General features: G+C 37.1%; 1 protein-coding gene across 1 annotated transcript in view; it reads right to left on the minus strand.

Annotated features, from left to right (window-relative positions):
* Positions 1–10,137, minus strand: part of FBXL13 (F-box and leucine-rich repeat protein 13) — a gene marked incomplete at its 5' end in the record, with an annotated part of 76,156 nt that extends 66,019 nt beyond the window's left edge. Inside the window, 6 exon segments of the mRNA XM_010011991.1 lie at positions 1,074–1,169; positions 3,221–3,330; positions 4,625–4,779; positions 6,440–6,504; positions 7,846–7,939; positions 10,034–10,137. Of these exon segments, the coding sequence (XP_010010293.1) occupies positions 1,074–1,169; positions 3,221–3,330; positions 4,625–4,779; positions 6,440–6,504; positions 7,846–7,939; positions 10,034–10,137 (624 nt within the window).
* Positions 10,138–16,089: the final 5,952 nt, after the last annotated feature.

A 16,089-nucleotide genomic window follows, 5' to 3' on the forward strand; every position in this document is an offset into this window, starting at 1 on the left:
AAATAGCAAATGCTATTTAAATACAGATAAACAAAAATAATTCCACTTCCTACAATGACATATATATATGAATGAAAATATGGCTTGAAATTTGTGTGGATTATGCATTTTTCTTTGTTCTTATTCTTTAGGTTATTTTTTCCTGTTCAAATCAGTAGAATTCTGACATCCTACTTCATTCTCCCCAAAACCACACATTAAAATATACACTATGATAATATATACAAACTTTAAACTGGCAAAATACCTTGCTTTTCAGCTCCAGACCTCAGAGTTGGAATTGCTCAAGTAATGGAAGACATTAACGTTTTCTGCTAAACCACTGAAGCAGCACTGACAGAATATTTGATTTATATAGGCTATAAAATTAATTTTATATGTAAAAAGAAGAGAAAATTTTATAATGTATTTTTACAGTTGCTCTGTAGCCTTAATAAAAAAGTATGGCTACATACCTCAGAATAGCTGTCATTCTTTTTGATATGTTAATATCCAGATTCTGCTTTTTATGTGCATAGACTTTATGAATGTAAGATCTGATCCTTTGTGACAGCAGCACATGTAACTGTGAACATGATGTGACCTCAAAAAAGGGCAACCTAAAAGGATAGCTTATGATGTCACTATGTTTTGAGCTCATGGCTTGGATGTCAAAAAACCAAGGGTCATAGACTAAGATAAACAGATTTCTCCCAAGCTACAAAAAAAGGAATGATGCAGTCAGTATTGTTACAGAACCAACAGAAAGATTACGCTATTTCAGGAGGTTTAATGAAGAAAGGATGCTACTACCAACCTCAGAATTCCTGAATATTTGAATAATTATTTATTTATAGGTGTGGCAAGTTGCATAGGTATGGACACAGGTTAGGACGTGCAGATTATGATTAGGTGCCACTGAAGGAAAGAATAGCATTGTCATCCTTCAAAGGATTCCACCTGACTCAAAGTGAACAATGTGAACAGGAACCGTCCTTTCCATTGCACAAATATATTCTTTTCAACAAAATATTATATATACCCTTTATGAAATATACATGAAAAATTAAAAAGAACATCCAACTATCACAAACCTGTAACAAGGCTTTTTCTGGTAAAAGGGATGCTTCATGGCTGGTGGAAAGATCATTTAATTCACAGAAGTTTTTCTGACTTTCCTTTGCCAAACTCTAAAAAAGATAATACAAGGGAAGCACGATTTTATCTTAATTGCAGGTTCAAAGTTTCAAATACACTTAAATATTTTAAAAATTAAATTTTTTTTTTGTAAACTTAACTAGATATTTTCAAATCCCAGGTAGTTACACATCTATGAGCATTTATAACTGCTATTACTGAGGACAACTGTAGTTTTAGGGTGCATCTCATGATTTTGCATCATAACAGTACAATACAGAAGGACAGGAGTCTACCTGCATTTCCAGACTAAAACATTGTGTACACACAACGACATAAACACGCTATGGCACATGTGATTTTTTCAGACCAGGTCTTCTAAAGGTATCACTACTAAAATCTCTCTGATGTTATAATGTACCCAACAATGTACACTGCGTGAAAAATACTTTTTTTCATATACACTCAACATGGGAGCAACATTGAATCTCCTTTTATTCTAGCTCTAGAAACAGAGTGTCAGGGGTTATAAAAATGTTTTTTATTTAAATACTGCTACAGGGAAGAGAGGAGAAGAGTAAAGAAAGAGGAACTATGCAGGAAAGGAGGAATTAGGAATAAAGAACAGGAGAAGGAAGAAAACAGTAGGATAGCATAGCAAGAAAGAACCAAGTAAATGTGAATAATGAACTTTAGATTGTAACTTCCCATTCTGAAAATGTATTTGCCCATTAGCAGTAACGTGAGTTCTTCTAGACCATTTAGTTTATTACAATTTATAATTATTGATGGTTTAATTCTGCATTTTAAAATCAAGGAGTGTTATCTTAGACGCCCTGGATTATCCAAGATATCCACAAAAGATTGACACAGGATAGCAGATAGCAGAGGATTCTTGCATTTCTTGAGCTTTAAGCTCAAGACCTGCCTGGTCTAGCCTTGCCTGAGAATCCCAGGGCATCCTGAATTACACCAGAAACCTATGTTTAGGTGACTTAATTGCACCCAAAATGCCTACAGAACTGTACGCAAAAATGATTCGGTTATATTCTTTCTGTTCTATGCATTTTAATCTAATTATGGAAATCCAACCAACCCTTTCATCTGCTATTAAGAATGGAAAGAATTTAAGAATATTATTCCCCAAGAATGCCCTCATGCGCTTCTGCAACAAGATGTCTTTTGCGCACTCAGTCTAGTCAGACTAAGATTTTAAATATTTTAAGAAAGCAGCAAGAAAAGAGGATAAAGAAAATGTACAGGAGGGAGAAGAAGCATAAATAAAAATGAGAGTCTAGCAATTAATTTGAGAAACCAGAGAAAGAGCAGCACCAATGACAGGTTTACTCCAGCAAGGATATTCTAACTGGTGTCTGGCAGCCAGCGACTGATAAATTGTCCCCAGCTGGTTTCCATACTGACTATCCTACAGAAGGCCAAGGAAAAGGAGCATGATTTTGGAACTCCATGCTATTAGCAGCGTCCCAGTCTTACAGCTTCCATCTCTCCCATTTCCCATACGGTATCTGCCGAGCATCAAGCTATAGCATTCTCTTCCTTGGCAGCAGCAACCTTCCCAGAAATGAGGAAAAGCCTGTTTTTCACAGCGAGACCAGATAGGGCTGCTGGCAGGGGGCATATGAGGCTGTCCATGTGCTGCCTACTCTCAGGTGACCATAATTTTGGTTACCCCATGCTTGTGAGGAGGAGATGAGGTTACTGAGCCTTCTCCTCACTGTGCAGGAATCTATACCTCTTGGATTCTGGTGGCAGGGATCCAGAGGCATCATCTTTGCTGATGATCATCTCAACTGGTAATATTACCCCTAAGACATCAGCTACCTGATCCAATCCAGCTAGATCACTGATAATATACAATTACACTCAACCCCTTTTGCTGCTTAAGATATAAGCAGACTTTTACTTGTAGTCTACAGAGGTAATGATCTGCTGCCCATAACACCACCAGTACTAAAGAATAGTATCAGTAGTAGTACACTAAAATGCTTCATTTAATATTGATAGCGCTGGGTTTCCAGTTGGAATTAACGGAATCAATCTTTAATCAGTAAGCTTACTATAGTTAAAGTATTATAGTGCATACCTCAAAATATGCTTTTGTTTCTGAAGAACTGTGGGCCTCTGCATGCCAAGCCTTCACGACAGCATTTAAGTATAATTTATTAAAGATCTGTTGCAATCTCTTCACTGCCACTGAAAATACACATAGTTATAACCAACTTGAAGACCACAAGTAAGAAGAAGTATGTCATTTAAGTGCTTTAGATGAACAACAATCAAATTAAATTTTAGTAAAACAGATAATCAATTTGGATTCTGTAAGGAAATAAATAACAACCTCTTACAATAGATATAACTAAGACCATTACAATAGGATTTCAAGTTAGCTGGCAAGGCATAAACAAGACATACTTTCAATGTGTCAGAGTTGTGTACAAGCCAATACCAATCTACAGCTGGATGTGCCAAATTACCCAATAATTGCACAGACCTTGGAGATGCCATATCTATACAGACCTCAGCAAAATAAAATAGAATAACAAAACTTTAATAATGTTTCAGATGGCATATAAGTCAAACATTGTAAGAATAAATTCAGTAAAGTGCTAAGTGTTACACCAGTGTTAAATGTACAAAGAACACTAAAGCAGGTTATGAAAGAGCGCGTGTTCACTATGAATTAATGGAAACATTTTTAAAAATTACTTTTAAGAAAAGTTTGGAAGGAATTGTGTAACCATGCCCTTTAGATGTCTCCTCCTCTGCTTCTGTGAATTTAAAATTAACAAAAGGTGCCTTGGCTGACAGCAACATTTAGAAGAGAATATAAAAGAAAAAGAATAGGAGTCTCTGAAAACTACCTAGGAAAGTGAGACAACAGCTTGAGCCTCTGGCTCTGTAAGAGGAATATTTGAATCATATGTAACTGCCTGAGCTCAAACTCAAAGCTATAGGTAGTGGTTTTGGCCCATTCTTTACTTTCGTGACACTTCTGTCTGGTGGACTCTGGTTAACAGAGTCTATGTACACAGCTGCTGCCTTGTAGAGACATTTAAAAACCCCATACCCCCAGGATCCATGGAACGTGAAGTCCCAGGCAGAATGAGCACAGTATTTTTTCTTCTGTCTTCTCTGTGACCCCTTCTGTTTTATCCCTGTCACTGCACTCTTCACCTCCCAGAAAAGCATCCCGATTCACTCCACCCTGTGCTTCTGTTGTACACTTCATTTCCCTTACACTTCCCAAGCCTGCTTTGCATCAGCATCACTGCTCAATCTTTAGAGAAGAGTAGCAGCACCGTCCGTCCTAACAGAGGGAACTGCCTCTCACGGCATTCATAGCATCAAGTTACCACAGGTCAGACAGTGAATGGTATCCTACAAAGAGATAACTAGATGAATTGTTGGACCAAATATATTTAATGTACACAGCATAATTTTACACAACATATTTTTTGTCTTATGCAAAGCAGCTATACAGACTTACATGTCCTTTTTTGCTTGTGAATGTGCACCCACATGCTCCACTTCTGTATAATAACTCTTACTATTTGCACGTTATAATGGTCTACTGCTAGAGCCACCTTCTGCTCTGCCTTCTTTCTTTTACTCTTTTTCAGCAGGTGGTATTTTAACCATCCTCTGAAATGGAAATCAGAATGAATAATTTAATGTGGCTCCTGACCTTAATGAAGGAAAATCTATAAAACTGCAATTTGCTGTAAATTACAAAGCAGTCAAACTCAACAATATAAACTTCTGAATAAAACTGATGTTATTTATAGGTCAAATAAAATATGCATGATAATATTTTCCAGTAGTAATCCGCTCACTCATTTTAATAAAATTTCTACTTGTTTGTAATATTCTACAGTAAAGAGGAATAAAAACTTGCTTGCTTCCACCATCATACTCTCCTATACTTTCATGTACAGATCTGTATTATGGGATGACACTTGAGTGTTTATAGAGAACAATTTTCATGTGCTAGATGCACTCCTTTACTTAAATGCTACTTACATTTTCTTGACAATACAAATAAAAATGAACGTAGTAGAATATAAATTCCATTTATAGATTAAGAATTTTAAACATTCTTAAAAAAAATTCTCTTCTAAGCTAAGTAATAAGAAATAATAAGATTCAGAACAAAAAAAAAGTATTTCAAATGAATCATATGTTACTGATATATTAAAATACACTATCTCTCTGTACCTGATGTGCTGGAAAGACTATGAATAAATGAGATTTTATATGACTACTCTCATTTGCCAAAATCTCTCTCATTTCAAATTAAAAAGTCATTTCATTTCATATAGTTGGGAGCAATTATAAATGGAACATTCTCCTGTTCCAGTCCAACTTCCGTGATAATTAAACAAAACTGTTAGCTCAGACAATCATCAAAATGCTGCTGTAAAGGAAAAAGGAATAATCTTCCATGTCCCTGGTGTATAAGACAAAATTTAAAAGGGGAGAGAGAGTTTCTCTTATAGCCAGGAAGGCTCAGCTATTAGGAAAATATTTCTAGTAGAAGGGATTATGCAGTACTGGAATAAAGTGCCTGCAGAGATTGTCATGTCTCCAACACCTGTGATTCTCAAGATGACTGAAAACAGACAAGGCTAATCACAGTCTATCTTGAAAATCTTCACCTCCCTACCAATTCTGTGATTCTGTGATGCTTAGTAAGGATTTACACCAGTATTCCTGGCAGAGTTGTGCTTCCTATATAATTAGCATCGCATGTTTTTCAAAACAGAATAGCCCAAACTTAACTACTCTAATTGGAGAATCATTAAATTTTGATATACATGCCTACAACAAAGAAATTAGCAAACATGTTTATTTATTGTGATTTTATTTTCAAACATAGCCATGGAGTATCCTCACTTTTAAAAGGGGAAATTGGATTACATAAAGCATGAGTGAGCTAATCCCAAGTATAAGGGAAACCTAAGAAAGAGCAGAAGAGAATGCAGATCTTTTACTTTCAGAACCAAACACAAGTTATCCTTTTATTACTGGGCATACTACTATATTACTAGTAAATAATGCTGATTCAAGTACAGAAATGTCAAAGGCCTTTGTTCAGTCTGGAACAGGCAGGAACTCAGAACTGACTATTTTTAACACTGCTGAAGAAAAATAAAGGCAAAACTAAGTTTCTGATCTCTTCACATTGGTCTATTAAAACGAGAACTTTTTCCTCGCCCGAACTATGAAACTACATAAATATTGCTTTGGTAAAATATTTTTTCTTAAGATGATCCTGAGGTATATGTAAAATGCGTACACTTACCCAAAATACAGCTTCATTAAGTTCCTGCTGTAAAAGCCCCATGCTTTGGTACATTCTTCAGTTATCTAAACAAATCATTTATGACATTACTACACAAAACAGTGCTGTATTATGAATATTTAGAAATCAGACAGAAGGTTGAAATCTTGTATTATCTGTGTTGATTGGTCCAAATTAAGGTATCTATTCTAAAGAAATGAATGTTCAAGTGTAATTTTCTGGTTTTTGCTACCAAATTACACTTCTGGTTTTATACACAGAAGTTAATGGAAAAACTAAATTAGCATATGTAACAGAAATAGTATGTGTGCTTGAGGGAAAGCTCAATAACTGAAATTCCATCTTTCATCCTGCATATCCACTCTTTCACTGATCAGCTGTATCCAGCAATTTAGCATATTAAACAAATACTTTAGTTACTCTTTACAAAAATATTTTTATGATCCATTGCTATGTAAACTATTTACATGACTCTAACTCATTGGTATTTTAATAAACCTGTTTGAACTTCTACAGAACCAAAACTGTGTCAGACTATGAGCCACGAATATCTCTATAAAAGAAAATATGGTCCTTTGAATGTACAAACAGCAACTAGGCCTCAGGAAATACTGAGGGTTATCTTATTTATTGCTCTTACTCCTAAGAAAATCTGTGAGAGGATTTGACTGCAACCTGTTTGTATATTTATACATATACTGTATAAATCAACCTTTCCACTTTCAGATTGATAGTATTTAAGTGGTTTGTAATAGAGGAAATGGCCGAAATGAAATTGCAGTGAACTCACAGTACAGATGGATTAAGACAAAATTGAGTACAGTTATACAGAAGTAATTAAGAGAAGATCTGGTCACACTGCATGCCAACTAACTGAGTAAATTGCTTACACTGCTTCCTTGCATGATCGTACAGCATCTTTCTCCTTTGAATGTCATAAAATAACAGTTTTTCTTCACTATAGGTGACTTTCTGGATCAGTAAAACCAAATCTTCACCTCCTCATGCTTCATGTACAATAATGCTGTAACTATTCATTGTTAGCATTTATAGCACTTTCCAAGATTTTCTGATTCAAGTGTAATTTTAGGAACTGTCTAAGTAAAACTAAATAATGCATAGAAAAAACTATGCTATTGAAACTAGACTCGTATTTATGTGGAACTCTCTTTAAATTATGACCAAATACTTGACTACTTGTTCCCTACTACATGCCTACGTGCTCACCTCTGATGGTATTAGGTTTTGGATACAAATCAGTATAAATAGAAAGAAAACCAAATTACTATCTTCCTCACATTAGCTATAGGAGACTAACATGAGAAAACTTAAAAACAGAGTATGAGTATTCTGGATTAGCAAATGCGTTCACAGCATAGAGTTATTGCAATGATAATGATTTTTACCAGTTGTTCAACATCTAGTCCAAAAACAGTGTTCAGGTACGTTTCTGAAAGCCTCTTAAATTTTGGGTGTAAAGACAGATCAGTACACATACACCTTTAAAAGAGAAGTAAATCATATTAACCATATTAGTATCCTCAAAAGAAAACACATCTTTTCTCTGTACCTACTAGATTAGTTACAGTTACACTTTTATTGTTACTATTAAAAGATTATGATCTATGTAACTTTCATTACAAATACCTAAAGCAGCCATTTAAATATTTACAAAATATGAAAATTAATTATTACATTAATGTTATTGCTACTTTTAAAGCTACATTGAAATAATCTGTACATCAGAGCTTGAAACATTCCATATAATATCTATCTTGGACATTTCCTATTAGATTATGCTATTTTGTTTCTCATCTTAATATTAACTGAACAGCCATTTCAAGCTGTAAGTAGCTGGAGCAATGTTTCCTGCTGTTGCAGATAGGCCATGCCAAGTCTAGGTAGGTAAACTTCTGTTTTCATTACAGAAAAAGAAGGCACATTGCAAGAGCCAAATAAGTAAAAAATTACTATGCTGTATTAAAATTCCATGAGAAATACTGAAATAAAAAGTATTTACCAGAGGACTAAAATTAAAAGAGAAATCAAATCAGTTTTTAACTTCTAGGAAAGACATTATAAATAACGCAAAGTAAACAATAAAGTCGATTGATGAGTGCACCCAGTGCAGCTGGGGGTCCAGACTTAAGTGGGCCCAAAGATTAAGGAATTATTATTCACCTCCTACGGAAACTTCAACCAGAAGTGGCAACTGCACAGAACACAAAAGCAAGGTAAGTACCCCCCTGGCTAGCCCTTTGAAACTACAGCCTCTTTTGCATTGCAAAAGATGTTTATTTTCCTAGCATTAACCATTTGCCCGTTATACTGCCTTCCCTCTTTTTTCCAGTTCTCATTCTCTAAGGTTTTCTAGCTCCCATCTAAATAGACCAGCAGCATCTTCCGGGGTCAGTTTTAATCCAGTGATGAACACTGCAATTTTCTGACAATGGTGAGGCATTTTACAGAAATCAGTACCTCAACCAAAGTCCCTTACTAGAAAGTTGCCTTAGTGACAGCACACCTACTTAACCTGAACTCTAAAACACTCTATTGTAGAGACTTTACATGTAACACAGAACTGAATTCATACGGAACTAAGACTTCCCATCTCCTTCCTGCACAAAGCTCTTTCCACTCCCCAGCAGTTATGGCCTCCAGGCAGTCTGACTGCTATGAAATATTGTTCATCTTTTTTCTTACTTGCTTACACTACAATCTTAGTAGAAGTTCTTCTCAATATTTAAAGTTTTCTTGCAGCTTCATTAATCCTGATGATATCCTAAAACATCAGGCTTGATTACTGCACAGCTGTGACAGCTACAAATGAAACTGCATTCTTGGATTAAGTCCAGCAAGTAAAAAAAGAGGGTATTCCATCTTCTCAGTGATTCATGTCAACAGAAATACCATTATAGCTTGTTACTCTTCCCTCTGCACCAAATGGAGCTTTCTTCCTGATATTCAAAACTTTCAACAAGTCTGAGAAAAAGCACTTGCTGTGAAACATATGTTTAAAAATTCAGATGGCATTTTTTAGTCTATAGCACATATTTTAGAGACTAAAGCCTTCTCCCATTTAAGTCAATCACAGTATTTCATAAGATACCAGTGTGAAAAGAATGAAATCCTTAGTCTTTTTTATCTCATGATGTGATGACTTAACTTAAAAAGGTGAAAGAACACAGAGAGAAGAGTTAAAATGAGAAACACCACAATTAATGATTCAGTGTTGAAGGCCACATCCCTAGTTCATATAGGTAAATATCGATGGTCAGCAATGAAGTTATAACAAGTAACACTACCTCGGTTTAATACAGTAAGTAAACAAAGAGGAACATTAAGTAGAGGTTCTATCCATTACATATTCTTTAGACAAAAAACTCCAGAGATATCAAAAGAAAAATATTTTCTATGTTTTAAAAGATATTGTCTTACTGTATTTGCAATATCATACGCCATTAATATTTGAAAAAAAAGCAGTATTAACATTTAACTTGCCACCTAAACAGATGCTGTGCCGTTAGCATGTTTTAAAAGTCCAAGTTCAATATTCTAACCCACAGAGCACACACACAATCATTTCGTATTTACCACAAGACAGCGTCTAATCCCTTTTCCATTATTTCTTTGAGCTTTTCTTCTAAAAACTTAAGTGGATCTTCTGGATGCATACCAATTACAGCACAAAGCAGCACCTGCAAAAAGAAACTGCAAATTAATGCCCTTGTGTTAACAGCAAAGTAACATCTAGATATGAAACTGTCAAAATAAACACAAGTTTACCCTCATCTTTTAAAGCTGTAAAACAGAGGCATCTCTTTTTAACACTTACCTTTCCTTTCATTCAAGTTTTAAAAGTAACATTGCCTGTATCAGCATATTTCACTTGCTAGACTTCAAAGCACTGGGTTTAGGATAGTAATTAAATATGTCATATTTCTTTAACAATTCCTACTAAAACTTGCATTACATTTAATGTGCATTAAAGAAAGAATATACAGAATATTGGATCATTTTATTTATTTATAAACCAGAATTTAAAACAAGATTAACCCTGTAAAGTACTATGTTGAATGGGAAGCATGGCCAGAAACTGATCTTATATCCACTATCAAATGCAAAATGCAGTTTTAAGAAATATTTACTTTTCAGGATTGCATTATCACACTATTTTGCATTATCTGTTAGTATTAATACATAATAACTGATGAACCACTTTTCCTCATTTGCCCTTTAGCTGTCTTTAGCTAAAGGACATAGACCATTTATTTCTGGATTGTAAGCATGCATACAGTGAGAATGTCCAAAATATATTGATTTTTAAAAGTACACAGGCAAATCACAGTTATTTAAGTGAATATTTAATGGAAACTATAAACTAGAAGATTTTGTGTCTGGTAAAAATTTCAAAACATGACTATACGTCTTTAACTAGACATTAATCTATATTACTGCAGAAGATTCTGTCCTGGGACACACTCTCTTGTTTGTATTTCCTGCTGTCTGCTACAAAGACAGTTGACTAGTTATCACAAAACCAATACCTGAGTTTTTACATTGTCCTTCAGCCCTGACACTTAGAGAAACGTTTTTCTTTGCCTCTGCCCACTTTTCACTACCACCACTCTCTATGGTGCAGTTAGATGGTACACATCTAAATTTTGCCATTTAAGGTCTGCTCTGGCCTCTGTAAGCTCATCAGCAAAATTCTGACTACCCAATCTCACCATCCTCTTACTTTTAACTCCCCAACCCATGGCCTTTCACCTAGGTACTCACTGGGTAGAAATACTTTCTTTGTTTTCTAACATCCACATTGATTCTGACTTGTTATCACTGTAATACAACTGGTTTATATAAATAGAAAACTAAATTTTAAAACTAGGAAATACCTGAAGCAACTGCTACATGTTTGATGGATCAAGACAACACAACAATATAATGGTTTATTCACTGTACAAACTCAAATGATGCAATACTACTCTCAACACATGGCCTCTTGCTATTAATAAATTAATGTGGAGCATGTGCTTGAATTCTTTTCAGGAAGCATGGTGGGAGGTTAAGGGAAAAGAGGAAGGCTCTAAATCAAAACCATGCTATGGGTATAGAGCAAAAGCCATGCACAACAATAGAGGCAGGAAAAGGTGCTCTGTCAAGTAGGGCCTTCCTTTCTAGAGGCAGAGAGCAGGGCAGGCAGGGAGAGGTAGCAGCCTGGGAACTTCAGCATGCTAGAGAGGCCTTCCTTGTTCTGAGCTGAACACTGTAGAGAGACTCAGAAAATAATGTAAACTGGAAGGGATGTTTAAAGGTTGTTGAACAGAAGCTGTGGATGCCCCATCATTGGAAGTGTTCAAAGTCAGGCTGGACAGGACATTAAGCAACCTGATCTAGTGAGATATACGTCTGCCCACAGCAGGGTTGGACTAGATGACATTTGAATGCTCCTTTCAAAACGAACCATTGTATGATTCCATGATTCCAAGTTAAGATCAATATAAACAGTCAACGTAAAAGAATAATTTGTCTTTATGCACAGGCACAATGAAAAGCAACTGTCTCCAGTTCAGACACCCTGAATATTTAAAACACTAATGAACACACTGATTCCAACCTTAGCATCTCTCCAATCTTAACAAAAATGTGATTTGCAATTTATATCTTGATGGTTGACTATATTAAGAAAATATTATAAATCCATCACTTATCATTACAATTCAAGAGATACAATATCATTTCAAACACTTTACAGGTAGTTAAATGGTTTTCATCACAAATTTTCCTGTGGACAGATTTCCCAAAGCCAATCCCAACGCTGGTCAGCTGCTCCCTCTGCTGGATTAAACCACTACGTGTCTGCCATATGAATGCCATTTTTTATTATTTCAGGTTTTGTTTACCTTCTTTTCCCCCTTTTCAAGCAAACACAAAGAACTTTTTTCCTTTGGGTGTTCTGAAATCCCTCCAACATTCTGAAATCCAAACTATCCAACCATACACTGGCAAAGCAAGGCCTCTGTTCAACCATCAAGAATTCTTTTATAAAATTTTAATAAGGGATAAACTGTAAGACTTGGTCTTGCAATCCCCATTCAGGTACTCTTCAGTGATACTTAGGCCAATACAAGTCTATTTGTATTAGACTTCTCCAAGACTCTCAATAATCTGAAAAAGTCATCAACAATTCTTCTCAACCTGTAAGTTTTACTTATTCATAGCATTAAACAACTGAAAGTATACTTATACACAAAACAAGTAACTAACTACCAAAAAGCATGTGGAATAATGGGGGAAATTAGAGACCACCACTCATTCCCCTAGATCCTCAATATTACAATATTAAGGATTGTGGGGACATTCCTAGCAGAGGCAGGAGGCCACAACTGCATGCAGCTGATAGAAGAAGGCCCCAGAGGGAAAAGACGAACATGAACGAGAGTGAACCCAGACCAAGGATGAAGAGAAGATGCCAAGTTAAGGGTTAACAGCTATAATACGTAGTGTCACGCGGGCAGTAGTAGGTAGCAAATGAAATGTATAGTTTAAGGCGCAAACAGATAAGAATGACCAATTAGTTGTAGCCAAGTGGAACCTTTCTGTCAGTCGAAGATAAATAAAGGCAGTCAGCAAATAAATTACGTCTTCGATCTTTCATCAGAGTCTGTGCCTTCATCCCCTCAAAGGATATTTTAGGAGAAAATGCAGCTGTGACTTCCAGGATGGAATGCGGCTGATATGCACAGAACCTGCCCTATGGCTGTTCCCCAGGAAACCTTGGCGTATGCCGAGATAAACTGAACAGAGTGGAGCAGAGTGAAGACACCATGGCCAGGCTCTGATAATGCTCCCTGCAGGTGCAGGAACTTGAAGGAACCATGTATCAATAAACCACACAGCAGCTGACAAAGGATTGTAAAGCGAGAGAATTTCATACCAATCATTAACAAAGTATGTATGACGAGGGCCACTCAAGCTCCATAAGCGATATAGTCAAACTCCACAGGTATTTAGTTAAAGCTTCATGGGTATTTAGTTAAGAAATTGAAACTTGTATTACTATCAAAAAGCCTGAATAGATACAAAGATCTCTTAAAGGGTCAGGAGACCTGAGAAACAACAGTATAGTTTAAGGCGCAAACAGATAAGAATGACCAATTAGTTGTAGCCAAGTGGAACCTTTCTGTCAGTCGAAGATAAATAAAGGCAGTCAGCAAATAAATTACGTCTTCGATCTTTCATCAGAGTCTGTGCCTTCATCCCCTCAAAGGATATTTTAGGAGAAAATGCAGCTGTGACTTCCAGGATGGAATGCGGCTGATATGCACAGAACCTGCCCTATGGCTGTTCCCCAGGAAACCTTGGCGTATGCCGAGATAAACTGAACAGAGTGGAGCAGAGTGAAGACACCATGGCCAGGCTCTGATAATGCTCCCTGCAGGTGCAGGAACTTGAAGGAACCATGTATCAATAAACCACACAGCAGCTGACAAAGGATTGTAAAGCGAGAGAATTTCATACCAATCATTAACAAAGTATGTATGACGAGGGCCACTCAAGCTCCATAAGCGATATAGTCAAACTCCACAGGTATTTAGTTAAAGCTTCATGGGTATTTAGTTAAGAAATTGAAACTTGTATTACTATCAAAAAGCCTGAATAGATACAAAGATCTCTTAAAGGGTCAGGAGACCTGAGAAACAACAGTGATTTACAATGAGAACTGGTAGCCAGAGAGGCTTTGGCCTTGTGTAGGTGGACTACCTAAAACAGGACTGAGAAAAACAGGACCAAAAAACCCAGGTGTAATGAACATCTAATCAGGAAAGGCTATCCTGGAAGTCTGCTACATCCTGCCAACACCTGGATATTCATCAAAACATGGTTTCAGAAGTCAGCATAGCGTTTGCAGGATTACAGACTTTTTATGGAGACTGTTTAAAAGTAAATATTGATGAGAACTGAGAGAGAAAAATCAGACAGGAATGAAATGCTCAGATGCTCAGAGTCACTATTGCTATAAAGGTATTTATAACTTTAGCTTGGAAATGTAAATATGAGCTATTTTTGAAGTGCCGAATCAAGAAATACATCTTATCTTTTGTTTTTCTGTGCTCAAAAAAAGCAAAGAATGATCAAGAGACAGACTCTGAGGAGAGGTACTAGGTCTGCCTGCAGCGCTGCTCTGTAATTATTCTAATTGTCTCAAGATTTCTTTATTAATGTTCCCATGGAAATCCTGGCTGTAGCAACTGCTTGCAAACACAGTCTATTTTTAGTAGCTTAGAAGTATCACAATGTCTCTTAAACTTGCATTTGTGCATTGTGCCTTTATTTTAAGGAAACTGAAAAGCTGCAGGTTTGAAGTAGGCAAAAGTGAATGTGACAAATGGGGGATACTAAAGAAACACAGGGAAATGGGTCAGAATCCTAAAGGCAAACCCACCAACTCTGTTTTCCTCCCCCTCTCCTCACCCCACCCCATTCTTCACTCTGTGAAAAACAGCTCTTTTCTCTAACATTTCATGGAAGTTTACTTATTCCCAGGCCAATAAATGTCTAACTCGCCAATGCCTGAAATGTGCTCTGCTGCCATCGTTACCTTTAACAGGTCATTAAGAACTACAGACTGCACACACAGTGCTCAGAAAGGAGGGAAGTATCCAGCTGAAATCTAGAGGTGCTTCCATAATTAAAACTGAAGAACTCTGCAAATCCAGTAAAAGTACAAATGCAGTTCACTGTGTATTTCATTTCCCCCTGCATGCGGCACTGGTGAGGCTGCACCTCGAATCCTGTGCTCAGTTCTGGGCCCCTCACTACAAGAAAGACATTGAGGTGCTGGAGCGGGTCCAGAGAAGGGCAATGGAGATGGTGGAGGGCCTGGAGCACAAGTGTGATGAGGAGTGGCCGAGAGAACAGGGTTTGTTTAGCCTGGAGAAAAGGAGGCTCAGAGGGGACCTCATCGCTCTCTACAACTGCCTGACAGGAGGTTGTAGTGAGGTGGGGGTCAGTCTCTTTTCCCAAGAAACAAGTGATAGGACAAGAGGAAGCGGCCTCAAGCTGCACCAGGGGAGGTTTAGGTTGGGTATTAGGAAAAATTTCTTCACTAAAAGGGTTGTCAAGCATTGGAACCGGCTGCCCAGGGAAGTGGTTGAGTCACCATACCTGGAAGTGTTCAAAAATCATGTAGGTGAGGCCCTTAGTGACATGGTTTAGTGGTGGGCTCGGCAGTCCTGGGGAAAAGGTCAGACCTGATGATCTTAAAGGTCTTTTCCAACCCAGCTGATTCTATGATTTCGGTCATCATTTGAGTTTAATTATGGATTAAGAAGTGGACTTACCTTATTCTATCTTGTTTCTATCTCTGAAGTTTTCACAAACTGTCTGAAGGAAGCCATTAGCACAAGGAGCAGAACACAAACATGCCCCGCGCCAGCAGAGCGCAGTGTCAGGGGCTGAAATACCCTGACCAAGGCTGAGGGACCCAACACCAAGGCTGAGGGACCCAACGAGCCGTCCCTACAGCGCTGCTGAGGGATCAGGGGGATCCTTGGGCGGGGATGGGGGGGCTCCATCCCAAGAATGGTACCGGAGGAGCCTGTGGTCCCACCGGCTTTAGTGAGGACCAGGCTGTTGACTTCCAGAAT

Source organism: Nestor notabilis, unplaced genomic scaffold (assembly GCF_000696875.1).
Source record: "Nestor notabilis isolate BGI_N333 unplaced genomic scaffold, ASM69687v1 scaffold3413, whole genome shotgun sequence".
Lineage (NCBI taxonomy): Eukaryota > Metazoa > Chordata > Aves > Psittaciformes > Psittacidae > Nestor > Nestor notabilis.